General features: G+C 40.2%; 1 protein-coding gene across 1 annotated transcript in view; it reads right to left on the reverse strand.

The window, feature by feature from the left end:
- The window catches only part of LOC306903531 (CUB and sushi domain-containing protein 1), a gene marked incomplete at both ends in the record, with an annotated part of 362445 nt that overhangs the window by 129697 nt on the left and 205816 nt on the right, over positions 1 to 26932 (reverse strand). The window contains 2 exons of the mRNA XM_079472788.1: positions 8384 to 8591; positions 10512 to 10706. Of these exons, the coding sequence (XP_079328914.1) occupies positions 8384 to 8591; positions 10512 to 10706 (403 nt within the window). The remainder of the gene's footprint in view (positions 1 to 8383; positions 8592 to 10511; positions 10707 to 26932) is intronic.

Below are 26932 nucleotides of genomic sequence, written 5' to 3' on the forward strand. Positions count from 1 at the left end.
CAATTTTCACACTGAACAACTGAAGAGACATTTTACATCTGCAACTATCAAACCCGGCATTTGAAAGGAAGGAAAAATGGTCGCATATCAAAGACGAAACTAAATCCAATCCAAGAACTACAAGGGTTTTGACAATGATCATTCATATTCTTAACCAGCATTAATGAAGGCAGCTCTGGCACAGTCATTAGTGCATCATTTAATATTTCATCCCGAATCAGAGCTCCGTCTACTTGATGAGGAACAATTTTGTTTTTGGCACTGAGATCTGAGAATTTATTCTGGGTGTAGTGTGAATGTGGGTGAATATCATGTAGACCGTCAGCAACACGTCTCGGTCGTATTTCACCCCGAGATCCAAGGAATGATATTAAGCTTTAGGCTTATTAAAATCAACATAATTTTCCACCATCCCTAAAGCTAAACACTAAAAGGAACATTAAAGAAAAACTAAAGCTAAAACATTTTAGGTTACAACTAAAACTGGACCAAATTAAACTAAAAAACTAAGCATCATTTGAAAAAGATAAACTAAACAAAAAATAGAAATGTTCCCTTTAATTAGTAACAACACATCAATCAACAAATTACGTCAACACATCAAATAATGCTGCGTTTCACTGGGACTTTAAGAAGGAGGCCTCTATACTTGGTTCTATACTCTTGTGTGAAAAACATTTAGTCCTAATGATCTTGGCGAGACATTTGTTGTCTGTAAAAGCACAATAAATGTTTTTTTAAATGGATAAAACAAAACTAGACGCAAGACGTTTTCATTGGGTCTGCGTCTCGCACATTAAGCTGACGGGGGTGTTGTGTGAAGCCTCTCTGCTTCTTTTCAAGAAAGTGGAGTTCACCAGAGCATGAAAACCAGGTTGAGCTGAGGAGGCAAAGCAGTGAGAAAGAGACATGAACGTGCTTTACAAGAGCCAGACAACACAGAGTAAACCTGACAAAAGCTCAGTGTGTTTGAAGAGTGCAGTGCAGATAACACGAGAGAAGGAACATTGGCACAACAGCTATCTGTGGAACATAAAATGTGAAAATGCTGATGAATTCTCAACAAAGAGGATTTTTCAGACATGAAGAGACAAAAATGCTTGTAGAAGCATGTTATTTTATAATATGAGAATTGTAAGCCACCATAAGCATTAAGATGCCGATTTTAAACACTTCAGGACACTATCAGACATCAAACATCGCGGTCATGGTCATTTCGAGCTGAAGGGATTTAAATGAAAATGTGATCCTGTCAAACTGAACCATTCAAATTTCTTTCCATCACACGGAAATACGCATTTTAAAAGGCATCTTAATAGTCACGCTAATAGTCCAAGCATTGTATAAAAATAACACGCCATTCAAGTCTATTTTAATTATCATTATTTACATCTGGTGTAATATATAAGACTATTATTAGTATTATTATTATACAGCTGAATGACAGTCTTATGAATCATGATGCTGGGTTTAGGCTGGTCATAAATAAAGATTGTGTTGAGCAGCTTATATGAGGAGATATGAGGTCTTCAAAGAGAATGGCCTTTATTTTATTCACAAGTTGTAGCCAAATGTATTCAAGCTCTGGCAACGGTGTCAGAGAGGTCAGGAGAACAGGCCCACTTTGATGAGTGCTGCCAATAACTGCTGGAAATCAAGACCGGCGACGACATCATGAGCGGAGCCGAGGGGAATTTCAACAAGAAGACCTTTCCATTGCACATTCGGAGTTTGTCACTTTGTTTTTAATGCTTATAATTTCTTCACGAACAATTCTTGTGATTGAAAAGCATTGCCGTTAAAACCCACGCCCATTGCTGCTATTGGCAGTAATGGAGATTCATGAATTTAGTTGGTTGGATTTGTTGATAGTTTACTTAATAAATATTTCATTAGAAATCAATTTCTTTATTCTAGATTAAGCAAACACACATACATATATTTACTTAAATGATCTATCTGAATGAGGACATTTCATAGACTTCTATTGCTTTATACGTTAAAAACTATTTCAATTTTTTTGTGTGTTTATACTCATGAGGACGCACGCCCCCAAACAATTTCGGGTATTGCCTTTCTGTTTATTGTTCCAAACACCAGTACAGTATACACTCTTAAAAGTAAAGTTTTTCCCTCCACTATAAAAAATTAAATTCACATTTATTTGTATAGCGCATTTTACAGCTTTACACAACATAAAAACAAATAGAAAACAATACAGTTATTTAAAAAAATAAATGTAAACAACCTTTTGTTAAACAGGAAGGTTTTGTGAATCAGAGAGTCCAAAAAAGAACTTTCAGGAAGCTATTCCTAATTCTTTAGCTATACATAGCGCACATGTTAGATGACGATGAACATCAAACTGTATGGGTAGATAAATATAAGCAAACAAAATACATTCCATATTTCTTTAGACTTTGCAACTGAAACTGTGAACATAATCAATTTGATGTAAATCAAATGTTCAAAGCCATTGTTATGCAGCAGATACGCACCATTTTGCAAGACGTAAACATTTGTTTCATTTTTTATTTCACATGTATTAACTGCTTGATGTCAGCTTTACATCTGGTTTGTCGGATGTAGGTTTTTTTTAGTTTAAAAACTGAAACAGAAAGTGCTTCTGGTGTGTTTTACGTCTTCCCAAATGGTATGCACCCACACATCCGTTTCTCTCCACGACACCTTTTAACTGTGGTTAAGTCACTGTAATTTACAGCCTCACTTTAATTTACCTTTGACATCGACTAAAGAGACATTTTTCTCTTCTGACCAAACATGACGTGACAGGTCATCCAGCGTCCGTCCGTGAGGAAATTACTTTGCAGAAGTCAAAGTAATCAGAAGGTTTCCTCACAGAAGGATCTACTCCAAACATTAGCTTCTCAAATCTGACCACCTGTCAGCTGTCCCTCTCTCAACCAAATCTCATTCCCTCACGTCTACTTGAATATCTGTCACAGACACTCACTCGGGGCATTGACGCTGAAATAGCTCACATTGTACACATATAAATAGCACATTTTCATTCTACTGAGTAACACTGTTCTCTAGTGGGTACGCTAATCATGGGGCTGTTGAGCTTCTTAACAAAACCAAAAAAACGTATGATTATAAACTGTGAATATATGCCATGAGTGCTACAAAAACAAAATAAATCTCTGGGTGTGAGATGAATGCATTTACGACTATAGAATGTGAGCGGGACAGAGCCAACTTACTTCACAGAGCACTGATACAGCAAAAACAAACATTTTCAAAGTCCAATTATGTAGTATGTACCTACTAGCTATATACTGTATATATACAATATATATAGACCTGTTTTGAGCCGACATCATGATGACGTCACGGCCTTAGCTGGAGGCAAAACAAGGGGAAAGACTGGAGGCGGCCAATACAAATTAGCACAGAGTCGGCTACATACGGAGTTTAAAATATCACCTTGCTGTGTTTTTGAGTGCCAGAGAAGGCTCTAATCTGACATTTTAACACATACCATTGCCAGAAAAATCGACGACAGTTGTAGTTAAACACAATAAAACTAGCTGACTTCACTGAAACGATCATCAAAGATGCCAGCATTTACAGCTCACACATATCACTTAATAAACTTTTTTCTTTCTCTGGTATGGAAACTATGCATGTATCCTCACCAAATCAGGACCCGGGGAACAAGTTAAGTTATTTTTCAAGTTATGTTTTTTTAGCGCATATACAATGTAGAGCATTGGATCATTGATAGAAAAGCCATGTAACCCCCCCCCCCCCTCTCCCATTTGGTCTGGTTTCTTGATCATATCTTCCTCATATCTTCTTTTAGTTGCTTTGAAGACTTCGTTTGCATCTGTGGTTTCGCCTTTGGAACTTATCTGACACGACTGTTCTTTGATCTTAATACGTTTTATGAGAGGACACCAATCACCTTCCACATGCAAAGCAAGAGCTGGAAGACAAAGACAATTTACTTTCCCTCGAAAGGTGCCATCGTCTGATTGGGTGAGTCACAGCTATAGGGTGTGACATCCTCACAACTTAAACAAGAGATCACTTGTTTCTCTTCTCTCTTCCTTGTTTTGCTTCTTTCACTTTGGACCTGCCTTGACCAGAAACCAGTTCTGGGCGTCTCTTCGGAGACCATCTTCACCCCCATCGGGGGGAAGAAGGAACAATGGACTGCGGCCTACCTCAGGGCCATGAGGCCAGAACTTTTCCAGCGAGACGGCACTTTGAAACCAATTGCAACCTTTCCATCTATCCAAACGCTACGGATACAAATACAGCACAGAGCTCGCAAGTATTCCGTCCTATTCATAGAATAGCTGCTTTAAGTTTGTGCCTCTTTGTTAAAGACGATTTATTGGTGTTCAGACGTTGCGGCCATGCTGCTCTCCCAATATATTTCTCACATTTCTCTCTCTCTATACGTTTTCTCTCTCAATGTTTTGTGTTTCATGTTGTGTATTGTTTTGTATTTGCGATCGTTATGTGTACCATTTAGAATAGTTTAATAAACAACCATATTATCATGTGTGATGGGTTTATGCTACCTTTGCTCCAGTCTCTGTTTAGTGAAGTAACGTAACTAATGGCCATGAGATAACGTAAAGTGTATTAATCATTGATGCATTCGCTGGACGAATGAATACCAATATTGTTATACTGTACATTACTAATCAGAGACTGTAAAAAATTTATATTTAATAACGATTATTATATGTATTTTACTTTGAGCTAAACTAATTCCTTGACTTTAATTGATGTTTATAACTCAGATCTGGTGAAGAATTTTACTTGGTGAGCTAAGCTCATCACTATCTTAACATGCAGCTAAAACCGCAATAACAAGCTAACTTTTTTATTTAGCAGTTAGACAACCACCGGAGATTAAACAAAGCAAACTGTTTGTCGTCGCAGAGAGAGTAGTGAGGAGGCTCATGTTATGTGTCAGGTGTGTATTGAAGCTGTGTCCGCCAATCTGGTTCCTTCCATTAAAGTTGACCTTTTCAACAACAGTCACAATTCCTTGTGATTGACCTTACGTATTCAAATTCAATCTGATTCTTTCTGGTCACTGTAAAAAAAAAGCGTGTCGCTAGTGCTAGCAAAGCGGCCATTGGGAATCTTTCTGCCTCCACCTATGCTCCGCCCACGAAAACCCCTCACAAAAAGTGGGTCTATATGCACCGATATCAGAGTTCTCCACCGATACAAATAGCTGATTATTCAGTGATGTCTGCCGATACCAATTCTGAAGATTAAATGAATATCTCAAAAATTTCAGAATGTTATTCATTATATAATAACTCTTGAACGTCAAACTGGTGATGCTTCTTAACATTTCTTTACACAGAGCACAACTTCATTGAATTGAGTGTGAAAACTTGTTTTTATCAACCGATACAGATTTTTGGCCGATATATCGGTGCATCTCTAATATGTAAATATTTAAATGTGTGTGTGTTTTATAATAAAATGCTTGTAAATTGTACGGAACGTTTTCTACGATATTTAGGCTTAGGGGATCAAATATAGAGTTTATACAGTACACAAATCATAATGCCTTAGACTGTCCCCCCGGAGATAATAAACCAGACATGTGTGCGTGTTAATGTATATGTAATATTACATATATGAAAATAGGACCATATATAACTGTAGTGCTACATCGCTTTGTAGATTGCACTTATTGTGATTTCAGTGACAAAATCTTGCCAGTTTATTGTGGTTGCTCAGCTGCTCTGAATGTTTTTGGAACCCGTCCCGACTTATCATTTTACTGTATCATAATATTACTAATCTAAAATGACCAATAATATAGACTATCTAAAGCAGTAACCATTCTTTCCTACTGTGATTCATTCATTTTCAAGTTCTCTCATCTGCACAATGATCAAGGTTATCTCAAATAATCATGCCATTGTGTAGAAACCGCAACCGGTCTAGTTAACAAGATTATGTTTATGAGATTAGCGTATTATTACTGTTACCCAGAGAGAAATGAAATCCTTTGGAGTATGAAAAGTACACGAACATCCTACATAAACTTCAGCTAGAGCCAAAACCTCCCCAGTATCTCATATAAAGGATCATAAACCTGCATTCTGCCCTGGGCTGCTCTTGCCAAAACCCTTTCAGCAAGTTCGAAAAGTATCATGCTTATCTGATCACTTCATGTTCTCTTACTGTAAACTGTAAAAAAAAAAGAATTTATATAGCCTATTTTCTGCCAAGAAATATCCATTAATTCCATGTTAATACTCAAACATGAAGACATGGCTCAGACAAATAGGAAATGTGTTGCTTCAGTACTGAGAAATCAATGGCGATGGATGGCACATCTAGTGGAAAAGGATGTCAGAGAGCCACAGCATCTGAGGTCACGTGACACAGGTGCAGACACTGCATGCGAGGGGTTCTGGCCTTACACAGATGGCATTTAACAAACAGGTGCACTATAGTTTCATATGGATTATCACAACACCGGATCGGTCGGCAGCCGAGTCTCTTCCATGACATTCAGCAGCATTTCCAGTATTGATTCCATTTGGGTGGCATTAAAAGGAAACCCTGGCCAGATTTCTAATGGGATGAGCAGTGTATTTTGACTGCTGAAATCTCACCCGAATATTATTTGAGACGCCCGATCAATCTAAAAGACTCCAAAAGGGCAGCAAGTACTTACGCCTTGATCGATGATGGGTCTGGTCATGGTGAATGCGATGGGTGGCAGTCTGCATGTTTCAGTCGTAACTTCTATAAGTTCTATGATCATTTCATTGCATTTATTTATTGTGTGATGCTGAGTGTAATAAATTTGATCATGAATTTTTGATGAGAAAAATACAGATAACCGTCATCTGGATAGTTGTCCATTAAACTCAACCAATGCGACAAATAAAACTAAATCAAATACAGATGATAAAGACAGACAATGATTTGAATGAATTTACCAATGTTTTGGGAATAAATATTGTATTTGAATTTCAGTTTCATGGTCTTCTTTTTCAAAATATCTTTATCATGAAGCAAGTATTGTATTTAGTCGTGAGTTGAGTGTGTCATTACACCCGGAAATATTTATCATTTAGAACGGAAGGACTGAAGTGACGTTGTTACCTGCAATTATTTCTGTGAAGATTCATGGTCAGTCGAGTTTTTAAGATGGTATCATCCTCCGGAGTCTAAAATTGTAAATAGTATTCTGCTGCTGTTTACGATAAGAATGAACATCCTGGTATTACTGTTGTCATTCGGCGTAAACAGATTGTGCCGTTATTTCATCAGCAGCCCTGTGAAGAACGTTATTGCAGTCTTTCAGCAACTTGGTGTAATTTCAAGCCTGTGTTTTGGTAAAGCGGAAAGCAAATTTATTTGCGAGGGTGCCAAAGCGACACGGCTCTGCCTCCGTGCACAGCGCGTCAAGAGTAAGGACATGTTTATTCACCCGACTTGAAGTTAATAGAGTTCAGACAGACTCTTCCCGCATGATACTCTGCCGCTAAGCTAAGACTTACCGTTTGGCCACGAATGCAAACATTTCAGGAGACAGAAAAGAATCGCGAAGCATCAAGTTGATGAAAGAAGGTAGAGAGAAACAGGTGAAAAGAGGAAACAAGAGAAAGCATTAAAGCGGAGAGTGCCGGTCACCAGACTGACAACTCCAGAAATCAAATCAAACCGTGGCAGAGCAACGTGAATAATCTGAGAGATCATTTGTTATTTTTCTTCATTTCCATCACAGTCTACCCTAGAATATTACCTGCAAGACAAACAAAAGCCCTGTGAGGACGGGACTAGTTTTTTCTGAGGAGGTGGGGCTGGAAATGTTACACAGTTAATGATTGTAAAGGAAAAGTTGAAAATTTATAGTAACATTATGTATTGATGATATTCCAATGTGAAGTTTTTAAAGAATATTTTCACAGCTACAGAAATGTAAAGAATAGATAAGAAGCATATCAAGGATATCTTTCACCGTTCAGTTTAGGCACACATACATAGATTTAATGGTGCATTCATGTTTATTTCTTTATTTTCTGACGTTCTTTGTTGAAAATGTTTCAGAAATCCTTTTAGATTATTTCCATATTTTTTTAAATGATCAAAAATCATATGGTCTTGTAGGAAGCCATTCTTCTTCATTTAGGTGTGAGGCACATGACCTTCTTAATGCTCACAGCTGGACGATAGACACTACCATCTCATTAAAAACGTAAACATCCGGATGTCAACACAAACGTCATAGCAAACTAATCCTATCAAATCAAAAAATGCTCAGTGCTTCCATAAAAAGGTATTCTGGGATAGTTTTCCGAACACGAATGTAGGATCGGTACAGATTGTGACATTATACGGCATCAGAGGTCAATTCACGTACCATATCGAAGGGGCTTCTGTGCCACTGATCTCTAGAAAGTCATATCTGTCCTCCAGCTGGAAGTCTGTGAAGACCAGAGCGATGGTGTCTCCTGGCTCAGCAAGAATACTCCACGTGCAGTCAGCATTGTTCTCATACTCCGATGGAAAGTGAGGACTTGATATCGTCCCCGTCGTTCCTCTTAATGTCCCACCACATGCTCCTTCAGCTGGTCGAAAACAAACAAATGTTAAACCAACAAAAATGTTAACAGTTGATGGAAATCCAAATCCAGTTTTTGGGGTACCACCCGTTTTCACAAATTCATTAGCACAGACTTTTACAACCTTTTATAGTTAGTGGAAAAAAATTGTAATTTCTGGGCCCCCCTAATATAATTTAAACATTAAGGGATTATTCCACCCCAAAATTTCATACTTTAAAACAATCACATAAGTGTATTTTTCATTCTTCAGCTGAATATTCTTTGAAAAGTGTTAAGGCCCTACATTGTTAAAGCCCCCAAAGAATGCATGATGCCTCATTCATTCTAGCGAAAAAAATATGAAATGACAACACATGGCACGAGTTAGGATACAAGTTGTTGACCTGTCACCATATTTGATATTCATGTTTTCTTGTGCTAAATAAGTCCACTTGTTGTCTTACACAAATGACAGGTATTTTACAACATTTCCACATGTGCTCAGCTGAACAAAATTAGTAAATCTGTGATGACAGAAGGGTCAATAAAAGTATTTTTTTAACTAACTTTTCCAAAATGGTGCAGTATACAATTAAATCCACAGAGAGTGAACTCACAAAGAGCAATAGGGTGAAACAAAGCTTGTTGACCCTTTATTGGTTGGGTGTGATCCAATGGGCACAAACAGGAAAAACTCTTAAACATATTTTTATAAATCGTCCAGGAACCACGGGAATTAGAAAGATAACTGCAAAACACACTTGACAAAAAGAAAAACCAATAACTGACCTGAACAGCGAGTTTAAGAGCGCAGGGGTAAACTAGGAAACTAAACTAGACACAGGCGATCACAATTGGTTGCCATGGTGACAGACAAGCGACTAATTAAGATGAATACGTCATGAACCCAATGACCATAGAACACAATAAGCCATCCTGAATCACACGAAACAGCACAAATGGGACGAGATAAAAGTGTTTCAAAATCACAGCTTGAGGTGAACATTGTGAATGACTTCTTTAAACTTTTAACAACTTCCATTATCGCATGGTTCTCTGAAATCATTCTGATTGGTGGTCGGTCATGACATCAAAAGTATGTAATTACCACCGCAGGCACGTACAAAGAGTGGGGTGGAAGGTGCTCAGGCACCTGCTTCTTTGGCCCTTAATGCCGAAAGTGCCCTTTTGTCAAGGCAAAAAATGTAACTTAAGGCCCTTTTGTGAAGGCCTGCTCGATTATTAAAATGAGTGAATAATAATTTAGCCCTAAATGAAATGACCCACGTGATGATCTGGGACGACCCCTCACGTTCAGATGCCTTCAGTAGTTTACATTCACCAGGCTACATACCGTACGCTGCTGCGGGAAAGTGCTGTTTTCAGCGAAGCAGTGTTCTTGTTTACTTATTATTATTATTATTATTATAGGTAGTACAAGATCTACGTTTACTACTTTTTATACTTTGAGCACTTCCCCCTTTACAGGTCTCTGCACGGCCCTGTCCCACAAGAGGGCAACCAATATCATGCTGTTCATCTAGTCATCTCATCAGCGGTTTAGCTTCATATTTATAAATACAAAAATATGCTTAATAACATTCATGAGATTATATTTTCTGATGATTAATCCAATTTGGATGTTTGTCTTGTTTGAACTTGCCTCAAAGCCTGTAGGAAACGTTTTTACCTCAAGGAAGGTTTACAAATGAGTATATTTCAAATAATTATTTTGTGTCTCATAATTTACTCATGTTGCTAGTAGCCATATTATAAACATCGGGGACCTGATCAACGCATTTCAGTTTCTTCTTTAAAAACAACTTAAGTCGACTGGCTGTACATTATCCTTTATTAATGATCCAACACTACAAACATTTCCAAGTTTACTGTCCTCATGAAAATCCTGAATGTAAGCTCATGGGTCATGTAATTACAGCTTACCTCTACAAAATGGTGCTGGGAAATCCCACGATGCACCACTTCCCGGGCTCACTATGCATGTGAGAACCGCGTGCCCCTCCAAAACATATCCCATCACGCAACTGTAGCGGATCTTGTCGCCAACGTTGTACCTGGACCCGTGGATGATTCCTCTCGGTATCTGCCCTGGGTTTCCACAGGTGTGACTTGGTAGCACTGCAACAGAAAGCACAAACACAGCCGTGAAATAAGTTTCTCCATCACGCTGTGCCTTTCACTCTTTGTTGGCTCGTTTCATCCTCAAACAGAGACTGAAAGCCAAACTCTGGAGATCTCGGTGAGTCTTTACGGGGCGTGAACATCTGAAGCTGGTCTCGAGCTCCGCACGTGTGTTATGATCATGATGCTGTTTGAAGGTAAGCATTTCATGTTGACAACACGAGTGTATGAATCCGTACTGCGCTGTGTTCATCTGCGTCGACACTTCAAAGAAAATCCATGCCAAACATTCAAGACTTTGGGAGTTTGGTGGCGTGAAGAGCGGTCTTAAAAACAGCCACATTAATGGCTCTCTATAAAGCGTATCCGCTTGATTCGTAAACATTAACTGTGTTTTGTGACTCAATTGGTGAAAGGCAGACATTGTCGTGATTCTGGGTGAGGAACGACGTGGTGGAAGAACCCAAGTGCAGGTAGACACGGATGATGAAGGGGTTAACAGATACTTTAATATAAATAACAGGAACAAACCAAACATCCACGATGGGAAAACACTAACTAAACTGGATATGAAAAACTGAAAACAAACTCATCCCACAAGGGGGGCAAACATAAACAACTAGGACTAAACAAGGAACTTAGAAACCAAACATACACTAGACTGGGAACAGGGCAGGATACATGAGCAGGATACATGAACAAGATACATGAACAGGGTACAAGTATTCAGGTACAAGTATAACGAACCAGCACAAGACAATGGACAAGAGGGTATTATATAGGGAGACTAACAAAGGAGATAACGATGGGGAGGAGTGGGTAATGCGACACAGGAGGAAAGCTATACTAGGAACGAGAGGGGCGGGGCCAAATGACGAGACATGAGAGAACGCATATTATGTCCTGATTGACAATAATATGTTTCTCTCCACATAAAACACGTGGGTCTGTCATGATTCTGCCCCTAGACCAGAAAATCAAGACAAGAGCAGGCAGAATCATGACAGAACCCCCCCCCTTAATGAACGCCCCCTGGCGTTCACCAAGGGAGCAGACTAACGAGACAAGACCGACTGGGAAACAGACAACATCCAATAAAACATAGTAAAAAATAACAAGGGCAGACAGGCAAGAATAATTAATGGGTTGGGGTGACATAATAAAAATAACAAACAAGGGAGGGGGGGAGGGGGAACAAGAGAGTTCATGGGGGAAACAAATGAGTCCATGGGTGGAAGTCCAAAGGTGTTGGGACAAGGGGGAACAGTTCTTGTCCCTGGCACTCGAGAGCGCGAAGTCCCAGGGGCTCTAGGAGTCCCCGGCTGAGGAACAGGACTTGAGGCCGGCTGGAAGGCCGGCTGAGGAACAGGACTTGAGGCCGGCTGGGAGGCCGGCTGAGGAACAGGACTTGAGGCCGGCTGGAAGGCCGGCTGAGGAACAGGACTTGAGGCCGGCTGGAAGGCCGGCTGAGGAACAGGACTTGAGGCCGGCTGGAAGGCCGGCTGAGGAACAGGACTTGAGGCCACCGGACTCGGGACCACCGGACTCGGGACCACCGGACTCGGGACCACCGGACTCGGGACCACCGGACTCGGGACCACCGGACTCGGGACCACCGGACTCGGGACCACCGGACTCGACGGGACCACCGGACTCGACGGGACCACCGGACTCGACGGGACCACCGGACTCGACGGGACCACCGGACTCGACGGGACCACCGGACTCGAGACCGCCCTCCGTTGCCTCTTCTTCCTCAGCCGAGCCACCCGCCTGGTGGGCGGCTGAAGGAATGACGAGAAGGGCACGGGCGGCTCGGGATTGGAGGCCTCGGACGAGGACCCCCAGGATTCCCGTCTCCCACGCTTGCCACCAAAGCTGACTGCGGGTGAGGAGGCTGTAGGTGGTGGAGCAGATGGTGTGGTGATGCCCATAACCCCGATCTGCAGGGCACGACCCTCTGGAACTGCGGCCAGCGGAGATGAATAGTCAAGTTGGCCTGAGATCCTGAGCTCAGAGCGTGCGACGGCGCACCTCCACACATCCTCAAACTCCAACGGCTTCAGCGATCTCATCTCCGCTGGCGAAAGAGGGTCCCTCAGACCGGCGTTAAAAAGCACCGCCAGCTCCTCTTCACCACGGACCATCTCCTCTGCGACATCCAGGAACCTGCCCAAATAACTTTCCAAGTCAGTATTCCCTTGTTGGACGCCGCAGAGAAGACGAGGCTTCCGGGACCGTGTGGTCATTGCTGCCTGCTGGGTTCAGTAATGGCTGGTTCGTTCTGTTGAGTCCGGTGGTCCCGAGTCCGGTGGTCCCGAGTCCGGTGGTCCCGAGTCCGGTGGTCCCGAGTCCGGTGGTCCCGAGTCCAGTGGTCCCGAGTCCGGTGGTCCCAAGTCCGGTGGTCCCAAGTCCGGTGGTCCCAAGTCCGGTGGTCCCAAGTCCGGTGGTCCCAAGTCCGGTGGTCCCAAGTCCGGTGGTCCCAAGTCCGGTGGTCCCAAGTCCGGTGGTCCCAAGTCCGGTGGTCCCAAGTCCGGTGGTCCCAAGTCCACCCACCCCAGTTTCAAGTCCTGCCCTGCCGGCCTTCCAGCCGGCGTCAAGTCCTGCCGGCCTTCCAGCCGGCGTCAAGTCCTGCACCAAGTCCTGCCCTGCCGGCCTTCCAGCCGGCGCCAAGTCCTGCACCAAGTCCTGCCCTGCCGGCCTTCCAGCCGGCGCCAAGTCCTGCACCAAGTCCTGCCCTGCCGGCCTTCCAGCCGGTGGCTCAGCCGGCCTTCCAGCCGGCCTTCCAGCCGGTGGCTCATCCGGCCTTCCAGCCGGCCTTCCAGCAGGTGGCTCAGCCGGCCTTCCAGCCGGTACCCAGTCCGGCACTTATGCCGGGAACAAGAACAGTTCTCCCGAGGACTTCTTCCATCAAGTCCCCGGGGACTCCACGCTCGCGAGCGCCCCCGGGAACTAGGACTGTTCCCCCTTGTCCCACTGGACTTCCCCCCAGGAACTTTGTTGTTCCCCCTCCCCCCCTCCCTTGTTTGTTATTTTTATTATTTCATCCCAACCCTTTTGTAATGTATTCGTGTCTGCCTTTGATCTTGTTTAGTATGTTTTGCCTTGTCTTGTGTTCCCAGTCTGCCTTGTCTTGTTAGTCTACCCCTTGATGAACACCTGGAGGTGTTCATTAAAGGGGGGGCTTCTGTCATGAATCTGCCTTCATGTCATGTCTATTCTTGGTCTTGAGGCAGATTCATGACAAAGCCTTGTGTTTTATGTGAGAGAGAGAGGTTGGCTATCGGCTTTCTATGCTCTCTCTCTGGTCCGTGTCTTTGTTCCCGCCATCTCGTTTCCTCGTTAACCTTCCCTGAGTGTGTCATTACCCGCACCTGACCCTTGTCAATTATCCTCTGTTTGTTTCCCCTATAAAACATCCTCGTGTTCATTGTCCTGTGCTCGTTCATTGTATTCTGTACCGTGTTTGCTGTATGCTCTGGATAAGTCTTGCGGCGTGTCTCTAGTCCTTGTGTTTTGGTTAGTTAGTTTAGTCTTGTTCTTAGTATAGTTTTCCCAGTGTAGTTAGTCTGTGTCCTGGTTGTCCCTATTATTTATCCTGTCTTGTTTTACCCCCTCGCGGGTTTTTGTTTTCTTTCTTGTTGTATAATAAATTATCTGTTAACCCCTGCATCCCCGTGTCTGCCTGCAATTGGGTTCTTTTCTGTCACATTTCATAACAGACATTCGATCCGGCCAACTGCACAGATGTTGACAAAGGCTTCTGACTGGTCTTGGAGAAAGCCTTTTTTACAACTTTTTTTACAACTTACAAAAAGCCTTATAGAAGAGCTCTTCAAAAGAGTAAAATGCCTAGCTTTGGTCCAGAGATAACAACACTCAGTTGACTTTAAAGATCAAAGCTAATTGTTCAGAACTGCAGTTTATTGCTAGCAAACTCTGGAAAAAAAGAACTGGAAAAACAGAAATCTACCGTAAAATAATAGGTTTTTTCCTGTAAAAGTATAGGATACAAGGATGTATATTACATACTTTCCCCCCCGTTTTCCACTAAATGTGTTCTCTTGTTCTGTAATTGTATAGTGTGTGACCGTATTTCAAAAATAAACTGTAAAAAAAAGAAATCCTGTTAAGAGAGACATTTTCTGCCATAAATAAACGGCAAAAATAACCGGTTTTCCCTTTAAAGTTACACTTTCCCCCGTTACGTTATTTCACGTAAAAATACATAGAAGATTTGGAAAACAACTGTAAAAGTAGGTTTTTCTGTATCTGTATAAAAATAACAGAAAACTTCTGTACAATGTGTTTTTATTACAATGAACGCAAAGTATTTAAAGCTACTATCTCGTATGTGTCTCTTTTTGTCATGCCAATGCTATTTATACAGTACAAATCGTGATTAGATGGGACTTAAACACACACATTCTGTTATAGTTGGGTCTGAATGTATGGAGCTTAAACACGAATATATTTTCATGGTTTCATCTGATTGGATAGGGCTTAAACATATATTTTGATGTTACAATTTAAAAATGTGAAGTTTATGACGACAAGTCAACACGATTCTTTTTTGAGTTCTGCATGTCAAAAAAAAACTGAGTTCAAGGCAAAGTGCTCTGGAGGTCATACCATCCTTGGGTTTGCGTTTTAAATTCGAATTCTAGGTGTCTATGATGTGCCCGCCAGCAGTCATCACTACTGACTCACATCACATGTACAATGTACCGTATTTGCAATACATTGCACAAAGACATGCATGACGTCATGCTAGCCGCTACTTTATATGAAGTACTTTATATGCTAGCTATACTTTACATATATTCATAAATGTCATAAAAAGATGTTAGTCGCTAGAGAAACGGCAATCTGCATAATACAAGCACCCTACAAATTGACAGATAAATCACACAGTAATGAGTTTTCTCAAACTTGCATTCGGAACATTTAACATGTTGAAAAAAACCTGACATTTGCCGACTTGAAAAGCTTGAAATACATAATACCGTACTTTCATGAGCATGTTCATATTACAGCCTGGTGACTTTGATTCAAAAGCTTTGCAAGTCACTGAACGATTCTTGACAGATTCATCTCACCTGTCAAAAGACTACTTTTATAGACTATACATACAATATGATCCTCCAGACAGGAGAGGTGCCTGGAGGAATGGGCGTAGATGTTACATAACCCTGTTGGCAACTTGGAGACATTTGATTGGGTAATGTTCAGTCATAAACCTATTGGCCTGTTGGATTTTATCTTGGTGGAATAGTTTTGTAACTAGGGAGAATGAAAAGAATCCAAAACAACTATTTGAATGCGCTTTAGTGTGTCATTTTATTGGCTTAGTCACATGCTCACACCAAACTTTTGAGAGACGAGTCTTCACTATGCCGGTTTACTGTGTGAAAAGCGTTGTGGTGCTGAAAATAGTTAAGTCTAGTGTTTCAAATTTGTCACTTTATGAGGTTCCATTTGAGTTAGGATGCTGCCTGTGTAGGAGGTATAGACAGCAAGACGGCTCTAACTAGGTTTTGAAACAGAGCCACACATTAAACAATTTCAAGCATGTCTTTTTTTAGCAACAAAGTGATAAACCCCATCTAGGGAATGTCCAGCTAGCTTTCACAAACAAGTTTAGAGTACAGAAATGATAGACATTTCAAAGTAAAATGGAGAAACTACATTAAGAAACCGGAAGGATGTGAGTTTTTTTCACATTTTGTCAGTCCTGTATGTAATGTATAGGGTCTGATTTGGACCCATCTACTGGCGTGTTTAAACAATGCTATTATCGCAAGTAAACAGATATTTATATTCACAGTGAAACAGGGTAAAATATACTTGCTGGTACGTATTCAAATCACCTCAAAATTGTGTCCTAAAGTGACACGGCTTAGTTGGAGCAAGATGCATAACAACAGCGCTTTTGGAATAGCTGTTTCTGGGCATAACTGTACATTCATATTCATGGTATTGCACTCAAAATGCGCCGAAGACACCGGATGGGGCCTATGACAAGTTTTCTGGATCTATTTTAAGCTTTTAGGACTTGCAATTGATTTAATCTGGAATAATTCATTGTGGAAATGCCTGTCCTGAGATCTCAGTCTAGCTCTGTTCATTAATCGTATTTTCAAATTGACAGTTTGGTCCGCTGTGAGGGATTCTGGGGAAGTTAAGTAAATATTTGATTTATTGTCCGATTAATGATAGCTGAAGGCCAGTGTGATGAAATGTGAATGAAGGAATAGGAAATGAGCATTGTTGTTGGTTTTCCGTAGATGTGCCGCGTCATCTAGCTGTTATAAATTAGACTGATTGTTTTAATGTATTTATTGATTTGCAACCATACTTCTACGTACCAGTACGAGTTTATTCATTTTGTTGCTCGCCAAACCAAAAGAAAGCCTTCCCATTAGAAACCTATGAGTCAAAGTACCGTTGCTTACATGTAAATAAACACATCATTTACAATCCCATATGAAAAGGGATGACAATGGTTTGATTGCTTTTCTGGTGCATTGATTACTATTGGCAAAACTGTAATTGTGATTATAACGTATATTAATATATTTAAAGTCATGTGATAGATACTTTGCTTTTAAAGAGTCAAAGGGTGATTAGAATGTATCATTAGTTTAAAGGAATCATATAACAACCAAAGCTGCAGAGATGAATACTGATGGACCTAAGATGCTTTCAAGAACGCCTGGAAACCTTAATCCATCGAATATTCGAATGCTTTTGTAAATGTATATTTTCTTTTCCACCCTATATACAGTATTGTATTATATTCTCGATCTCTAATATAAAGGAAACAGATCTGAAGCGGTATGATTTCTCTTCCAATGAATGTGTCAGTGTGATGGAGCAGTGTGTTTGGAGCCTTTATGAATGGCACCTCCAGCACTGATTACAGTCTCATAAGATCAACACCTGATTGAGGCTCGCTCACTTCCTGTGACATTGAGAGAGATCAATAGAGCAGTTAAAGACTGACGCTCTGGGTCTAAAACAGGCGTCTGAGCCGTTTCCCATTTCCACCCCGGGATCAGACGGTGCCCATCACAGAGGATGAGAGAAAGGCAAACCTTCCCGGGACACAGCAGATGTTTGGACCTTGAAAATGAAGTGATTACGATGCAGGTCGTGCTCATGATCCCTAACATGTGACCCTTACAGTATGGAGCCATTTTGGTCTCATTCATTATTCACGCATAAAACACGACGTGCACTTGCGTAGCCAGTTTCACATGCGTGAAACCTAATTCACATGCACAAATGATATATATATACATATATATATATATAAATATATACATTCACAAAAAACAATTCACGTGCGTAAAATGAAATAAAATTCTCATAAAATACATTTCACAAACGCTAAATACAATTCACAGACGTACAACTGTGCACAAATACTTTGAAAGTTTGGTTGAATGGTAAGGTTGAATCTGATTGGCTAAACAATCTCAAGTGGGAGGGACAGCTGCTTGGTAAGAATGAAAATTGTTTGCACGTGTGTGACGACTTGCACAGTTATATTCCATTGTAAACTTTCGTAATTTAAGTGTACAGTTCTTTGTCTGTGTATTGTCTTCGTATTTTATGAAAATATAATTTAATTTTACGCACATGAATTGTTTTTTGCGAATGTACATATAGAATTCGTGCACGTGAAACTGAAAATTTATCAAAATAAACTGATAAATGTTAGCACATGGCTAGTCAGGGTACAGACACACAGTTATGCTTAAAAATCCCTCAAATGTTTACTTTTACATTTGTATCATTTTATTCATCATATTTGTTTTATTTGTCTAATAATTATACAGACTAAATAGTTAACTGACCTTGAATGAACTTGTGTTACATTATTGTCATTTTAATTATAAATAAATCATAGCAACAAATAAATTCATGATAAATTAAAGGAAAAAGCTGAAATGAAGTGGCCAAGGCCACCAACAAGGTGCACTGTGACCCGCCGTGACGCATGCTAACAGACTGTCGTGACGCTACGTAATGTTTGGTGGAGACATAATGATTCTCAATCGTAATCACAGATCCGGTATCACACGATGGACACAAAATAAAAATGTTTTTGTCCAGATTAATGGCCGTGCCACATTTTTACTATTGTATGGGGACTTGACCGAGCAATCGTTTACTTGCCAGGCCATACCATGTCACCTCTATTGAGAATGATATTTCACCGAGGCAACCTTAATGCAAAAATCAATATAGGCTATTCTCTCTGAATAAATGGCCAGTGTCTCTAAACTCTGTCATACCTCGGGACCATTTATTGCACCCGTCTATTGTATAAAGAGCAGTGCTAAGCACACTCCACGGTAACACGGCCACTGCAAACTTTAACACACTACCACAAACGTGCCAACAGGCCGTTTTTGCTCACCAACATATCCTATTAGATACAGGTTATAATTTCATATGGAATTCCTAAAAAATTTAGAAACAATGTTGAACACTTGTCAATAGTCAACAGAATGACATTACAGTAGATCGTCTGCACAAAATTTTAAAACTTAAATTCAATTATAATAAGTAGATAGCAGATTATGTGGTTATCCATCAGCAGAAACGTCTCAAATGCAACCACCAGTGCAGGCACTTAACAACATCCAGTGATTATATTGCTGTATGTGAAAATGGGCCATTAAAGAGTGAATAATGTTGAACTAATCCACAAAATTAAAGCATCCATGAAAGCAATCGACAATGAACACTTAACCTAATTTAATGTGAGCTCCTAACATCATTCATGCTGCATTTCTAATGTCCGCGCTTTGATGTCGGACTCCACTGAGTTGTTGTCAGTTTAAAGCAGATGTTTAATACACACCATGAACCCCAAAACCCTCTACCTGTTGCCTTGGCAACCTGCTCTCTAAGATTTGAAAATGTGGGTTTCCTACCGTGTCACCAATGGAACTTTGTTTTTTCTCACAGCGATGGCGTTTCATGGAGCTTCCCGATAGTTCCCGGAAGTTACTAGCGACGCATGGAGCAGCACAACAGAACGATTGGGGCGATTTTTTAACCCATTTAAGGAAGTAATGGCTAAAATACACTACAAGAGTTTTGCACGGCTTTTCAGTCTGGACTTGTTGCAGAAAGTCTGTGCCGCTCTGCAGATTTGATCAGTTAGTGTGTATATATCCGAAACTTTCAAAAAGTCTTCAAGCACTTGTAGTGTATTCCAGACAGAAGTCGTTTAAAAAAAAATCAAGAAAAGGAAAAGACTTCCATCAATCACATGACACGCGAAGATGTTGAACTTCTGTCGTCGCGACTCTCTCTCTCAATGGCTCTGGACACATCAACATTGCCTCAACCAATGGGGAGATGGAGGCATTGGTCATTCAACCAGAGAGGCAAAGGTATCTAAAATGGCTCGATTTGAAAAACGTGGGAACCACAATTTTGCGAGCATTTAGTGATTTCCATAGGCTGTGGTTTGAGAAAATGAGTCCTTTTGTAACGCGGCTTAAACAAATAACCTGATTAGTGTTTTGCTTTATTGAGTCTCCATTAAAGCCGGACAGGGAGGCCAATTTTCTGTTCATTACCGCAGCCACTGTTCTGATGTATGCTAGCTGGTGTTGACACACTGCTACACAGGCTCCCCTTGCCTCTGCATGCTGATTCGAGCCGTGCATTCCTGTCGCATCTTCTATGACAGATTTAAAGGTGAGTGGAGCCATTCGATGAAGATGCATGGCACTTGATTGGGCGACAAGTCAATTTCCCACATGAATGGCGACACGAGAGGCTGCACATTATCTTTGGTAACCTCAGTGGGTGCTAAAACCGATGCATCATCTGCCTGGAACAAGAAGCAATATCGGGCCCGATGTGATTGAAACGGCCGTTAGATGTGGGTGTTTCCGCAGCAAACCGTCGACAGAATCCACACTCCCATATCAGTCATACATGATGTGTGTATGAGGTCATGAAATCAGATTATTGATCAAGATAAGCACAGTTGTCTATTGGAGATTTCTATCATGGGATACAATAACAGATGTGAGTAGATTATACATCACAATCACAATCTGGGTCAATGTCATGATTTAGTTATTCAAGCTGATAACATTTTATATCTCGCATACCACATCATATAAGAGACAATGGATTTGATAATCCAGTAAATGTAATTCTTTATAAATTGAAGGAATTTTCCCTCTGTGTTTAAAACTTTAAAGACCAAGATCCAAAATTCAATTTTTACATATAATCTGATAAATTCAGCATCATCTGTGCCAGATTTTGCAGAATGCAATGAAATGTACTGCTTGGTGTTGCAAAAAGCTGCCACATCCATATAAATGGTGTAGCAGCACCTCAACAGCCACAAGCGACGCAACGTCATCGCAAGCCTGAAAAAAGTATTCTAAAGATGAATAAAAGTAAACTCTCCGGATGTAAACTAAACACATCTCGAGTAACACAAAACTCAAGGAGCTTTGCAATCGTCCTAGCGATGCAAAGAAGCTGAAAAGTGTCATATTTATTCATAAAGCATGCTTACTGGTCATGCTTCCAATGCATGTCTTCAGCAGAACAAACGTATGTCAGTGGCCTTGTGCAGGGCTTTTCAACCTGGTTACTGTATGAAATACATTTACATACTCTTCTCTTCTTTCTTCAGGTCTAAAATCATCACATGGCATTGTTGAGGTTGGTGAATAATTGAGATTTCCACAACAGACCCTGTTGAGGCGTAAGCAACCAAAAGTGACACTACTAACCTTATCTACATTTATAGGCCAGAGGCGACTTTTATTCGTCAAAGGTAGCGCTGGAGTCTTATTGAGTTGTTAGTTATGTCTCAGGCATTTCTCTTCAATTCCCAAATTGGTGACATGTATAGTAACTATTGGTGGAGCTCAGATCATTTCATTACAAATGTATAACCTTTCATTTTTATTGTAGTACACGTCAACCATTGTGAGCAAAGTTGAGAGCGGAGGACATTTTTTTTTAAAATCAACATCTACTCATCACTAAAGTGTGTTTTTTGTGGCATTACTCATAATAGCAGTGTTTTGGTGAAAGAGCAGAAAGCACTATATATCAACGTCTTCATCCACAATATAAAGCATTTTACACCCGATCATTAAGATGCACTGTGATTATGCCGTCATAATGTTACGGCTAGTGCTGGTTTTGCTCTGGTCCTTCATTTGCAAACTCAGAAATGACAGTAATCACAGATGTAGGCTGTTTAACAAGAAATAAGCTTGTCCGTAGTCTTGGGCACAATATTTTTAGGAAGATGTCAAGTCAACCAGCCCACTAAAAAAACACTTTTCTAAATGGCATGGAGATGAATCTACAATGCAATAATCTACAAGCTACAATAATGCCAACATTAGGCAAAAAAACATATTTCACAACACAATGAATGCAACATATGCATTACTGCAACAGGCTGCGACTGCTGTGTTAAATGCTTTTGGTTTTATAAAAAAGCATCAGAATCAAATTTCGATTGAATGAATCATATTCAAAGCAGTTATCAGCAATACCAAGGACTCAAAACAACATGGCAGACTGTGCGAAAATGTACAAATGAGATTCTAGAAATGTATGAATATTTGCTAAAACGTTGATCTTTTAATATATTATGCTTAAACTGGCATCAACTGTACTGTTGTTAACCTATTGTATAATGATGTTAGTTTTAAGAATTATATCACAACAAAAAACTACATTCTCAACCCTCACTTATCATAAATCCTGCATCTTTGAAAGCACAAGCCTTATTTCAATATCACTGGTTTCTACAATGCCTATAAGATACGCTTGGTCGAAACCATCCTTTGCACGCTGCTTAACAAAGAAATAAAGAGCGGTTTCCACAGGTACGCGGATGAGATGACTCATGCATTTCCATGCACCAGTGGAGATGAAGAGAATTAACTCGGACTTACTGCTGAACAGGGGAACTGTCCCCTTACAATTAAATGACTCACTCTTCAACTTCAGTGTTTTCTTTTTTTTGTTTGACAAACTACAGACTGAGGTATTTAAGTCCACATCATATACTTCCTGCAGGCAAATAAAAGCTCATGAGATATTGTGTCGTTAGTTCGGAAGCGTGACGGCTGCATCGATGACAATTTTGACGTCATGTCTCCTTTCAATAAATGTAAAACATAGCATTATGATTAGGATGATTGTCAATACGCTGCTTTCCATTTTCAAGTGATGTCCAGCTATCATCTAGAAAATAACGCGTGTCATTTTGTAATTTAAGTCAGTTTTGTGTCCAATGTCAAATACATGTAAATTACATTTGCGTATATGTGTTAATAATACTGGAATGTCGACCAAAAATGTAATTAATTTCAAAACTGGAGCAAGTTACTACAATTTGATCAAAGAATACTAAAAATATTTTATTTGATCATTTATTTGTTTGGGAATGTGCATCACAAAAATAAATAGAGTTGACTTCAAGTGTCATCTAATAGTCTCCTGTAGTACATACTAATCTATTTAAGTCTTCAATACTCATAAATAATATTGGGCCAATTCCATAGACAAAGACAATAACAACTAATTTGTCTTTGCTTAGGAACAGCGGCAAGAGTGGCCGTCAATGAACCGAAGAGAGCACACGTCACTCCTCTCTTCATTAAGTTACATTGGCTCCCTAAAGTCGCTCGCATCCAATTCAAGACTCTGTCCTTGGCAGGGCCAGATTAACACTTCACTGTACCCCGGGCAACACTTTTCAAGGGCCCCATCATCACAACCCCAGGATCACCATAATCTGGCAAAATACAGAATAAATTACAGTAATACTGTCAAGATACTCAATATTTCAATAACTAACTGCCATCAAGTGCATTTTGATGTACAGATGTGCAAATGCTCATAGAACTACAAATGCACCACTATGTTCTCTTTTTAAGACCACTCAGTCATTATGTTATGAAAACAAAACACATCGGCATCAGTGTCATTTGGCAAAATTGACCCACTACATATTCACAAAAAATAAATAAGCAACGACTTTCAAAGCATCCAATATTTATTTAACAACACCTACTCCAAACACAAATGCATAGAATTGATAGAGCCATCACAGAGGAAGTTCACAGACAAGACACAAACAAAAATCCATAGAATCCATCTCCTAGAATCAAGTAGCATTTTGGTCCTCGGCTCATTTTAAACAGAAATCACCGTCACCTCAGAATTCAATAGGATAATCAAATTATAGCGCAATATAAACATTTTGAAATATGCTGTTTTCTCGCAACAACAATAAACAATCAAAATTTACAGCATTTACATGGAGTCACCACAAGGAAAAAATGTATCAAATGCAGTATCATCTGCTCCTAAACCGTTTTAAAACAGAAAACAACCTTTCAATTTATCTCAATTAGGCAAGACAAAAGTAAATGCTAAATAATCTGGCAAAATACACTATTTGAATCCTAAATAATGGGAAAGAGCATGTTTAAATTTGAAATGCTTGATTTCATTTGGCAAACACATCTTACACTAGCATTTTTCTGGACCTGGATTGTGAAACAGGGGCTGCTCACAGACTCGACGAGCGGTTCAGATGGCGGTTAGACTCGAGACCCATCACCGCTTCCCTCAATTGTCGCACTCGCAGCAGAATCCGGGTCGTAGGTTGAAGATGCTGCTGGGGGCTCCTTGCTCTCGGGGCTGTGAACATTGTGAAGAAATGTTTTGGCTAGCGGAGCTGTCCTCGTTAATCCGGCCCTGGTCCTTGGCCTACAAGACCACCACTGTTCGGGCACCCGCTCATCTTCATTCACTTCAACAGAATTGTGTACCCGCCAGATCCCCACTCTTGTGGTGCCATCCCAAAAAGGTCAAAAATCTCTCTCATGTACCTCCTCTGGATCGGTTCCACATTTGTGGAATGATTTGCCCGCGGGTACAAGATCGGCAGATTCTGAAAGCCATCTTTAAGAATCGGCTAAAAACACATCTCTTCCATCAACACCTGACCGATCAGTTTGGACTTCTATTTCTCCTCTACTCTTTCAATTAAAGAAATAAACGTAGCTTTGTACACTGTGGTAGGCTATATGAGACCGCTTTTATTGCACTTTTTTGTTGTCCTTATGTAGTTCCAATTGCTTCCATTTGTTTACCTTATTGGTACGTCGCTTAGGATAAAGCGCATGCTAAATGTAAATGTAACTTCATCCGTGTATTCAGGTTTTGAAGGACTCTTGTGAATGGGTGGCCTCGGGCCCAAATCCTGGAAATCCAATAAAGGGTAAAGTAAGATTAGGACTGAAAAACACTTGAAATCCTGCTGTGGATGTCAAGGGGCTTTCAATGACAAATGATAAGGTTTATGAGGCGCAACAGCTAAACAAGTTTTACAGCACAGAGCCATGTCCCGGTATCACTCAAGCATTATCTCATATTTAAAGCATTTCTCACATTTTCCACATGCTGATTGTGTTTTTGCTTGTATAGTCGCTTCTATTCTTACGACACAATGGCTGTTTGGTCAGCTGTAATCTAACAAAAAGTGGATTGCAAAAGTAATGAAACAATAGTTGAATGTGTTTAGTTGATGTGACTGAACTAGACTGCTGCTATTATAATAAATAAAGCTCAGTGGACAACTTCAGAGCATCACGTCTCAGTGTCACACGTCATGTTTCTATCTTTGAAGTGAGCTAACTGTATTTTGCACACTTTAAAACTCAATCTGTGATATTTCCGTTTTCATGCATCTATCCTTTCTTTCTGACAGTTGATATCGTTGTATTAATACATACTGTACACCGAGCCAGTGTCAATTCAGATAAATCACTGCGAGCTAAGTTAAAGGGATATTTCACCCAAAAAAACGAAGATCCTTTAATCATTCATTAACCTTCATGTCGATCCAAACCTGTATGACTGACTTCCTTCTGCAGAACACAAAAGAAGAGGATTTTTATGTAACCAAACGACATTTATTTCCACCCCAACTGAGACGTTTCTCCAAATACCTTCACATACGAAAGTATCATAGTCAGGTTTCGATTGAATCATTTGGGGATGAACAATCACTTTAACACTGAAATTTACATCATGACTTCACAAACAATTCACACAAAATGTGTTCTGCTGAAGTTTCATGAATGATGCCCATTACATAGTTTCACAATCCTTACTTTGCAAATGTTAATAGTCCGTTACTATCGCCGCTTTTAAAAAGGGACAAAGTTAAACTTCAGTAACCAAATATTTTGTTTGATTATAAAGGCAAAATAAGCCCAAATTTGCAATATCACTTAATAATGGAACAACTATGCTAACACAAATGGTGATCAATCTACACTTTCACTGTGGTTAAAACATGGTTCGTTTTGGCTAGATGTGGTTACAGCCGTACATTTGTGGACATCTTACATCGTTGGCTCATCTCCATTTCCTAAAACACTACGAGAGTGAAACAACACGACGCCATTTGAAGCCAAGTAGCTGAAAATGTATACTAGCCGTCAGACTTCTGCTTTCTAACTGCCATATCATTTTTGTCGGCAGGGTATTATAGTCAAGTTTTAATCACCATTCATCGCAATTTCTTTAGCCTGAAGTGTGATGGGGTCTGCTGTTTGCATCCGTCTACATTATCAGTCACTTTATGCCACTCGGCACATTTATTTACATACAGCTAATAAAAGTCTCGCCGGAGGGCCCGGAAACTCCTCGCCGGTGCCGGTGTCTTAACACACAGTTCTCCACACCAATCAATGAATTGAAACAGACAGCAAGGTGTCCCAAATCCCTCAGTTACGTACTGATCTGTGTGTGATGTTACCTACGGCGTTAATAACCTCACACTGCATGACAGGATTAAAAGGCTCGCTCAAGAGGTGCATGTACAAATATCTCACGTTCATATATACGGGTCACAGTCACTCATCCCGATATTTTTTACCTTTTCTTCTTATCGATTCTTTGAAGCATCAGATTTCTCTTTGAAGCTTGTCTTTGAAGATGGAGAGGAGTCCGCAGAAAAATTAGATTAGGGCATCAGGCTATAAGCTAACATTTGACCACAAACTGGACACCTTATTTGTATAAAGCTTAACTCCAAATCAACATCCAAAATAACGTGTGTGTCACATGAACATGTGGAGTGTCTTCATGAGTCCGGACGTGTCAAACAGTAGGTGTCAATGTGCTCT

Source organism: Barbatula barbatula (genome assembly GCF_947034865.1).
Source record: "Barbatula barbatula genome assembly, chromosome: 14".
NCBI classification, from domain to species: domain Eukaryota; kingdom Metazoa; phylum Chordata; class Actinopteri; order Cypriniformes; family Nemacheilidae; genus Barbatula; species Barbatula barbatula.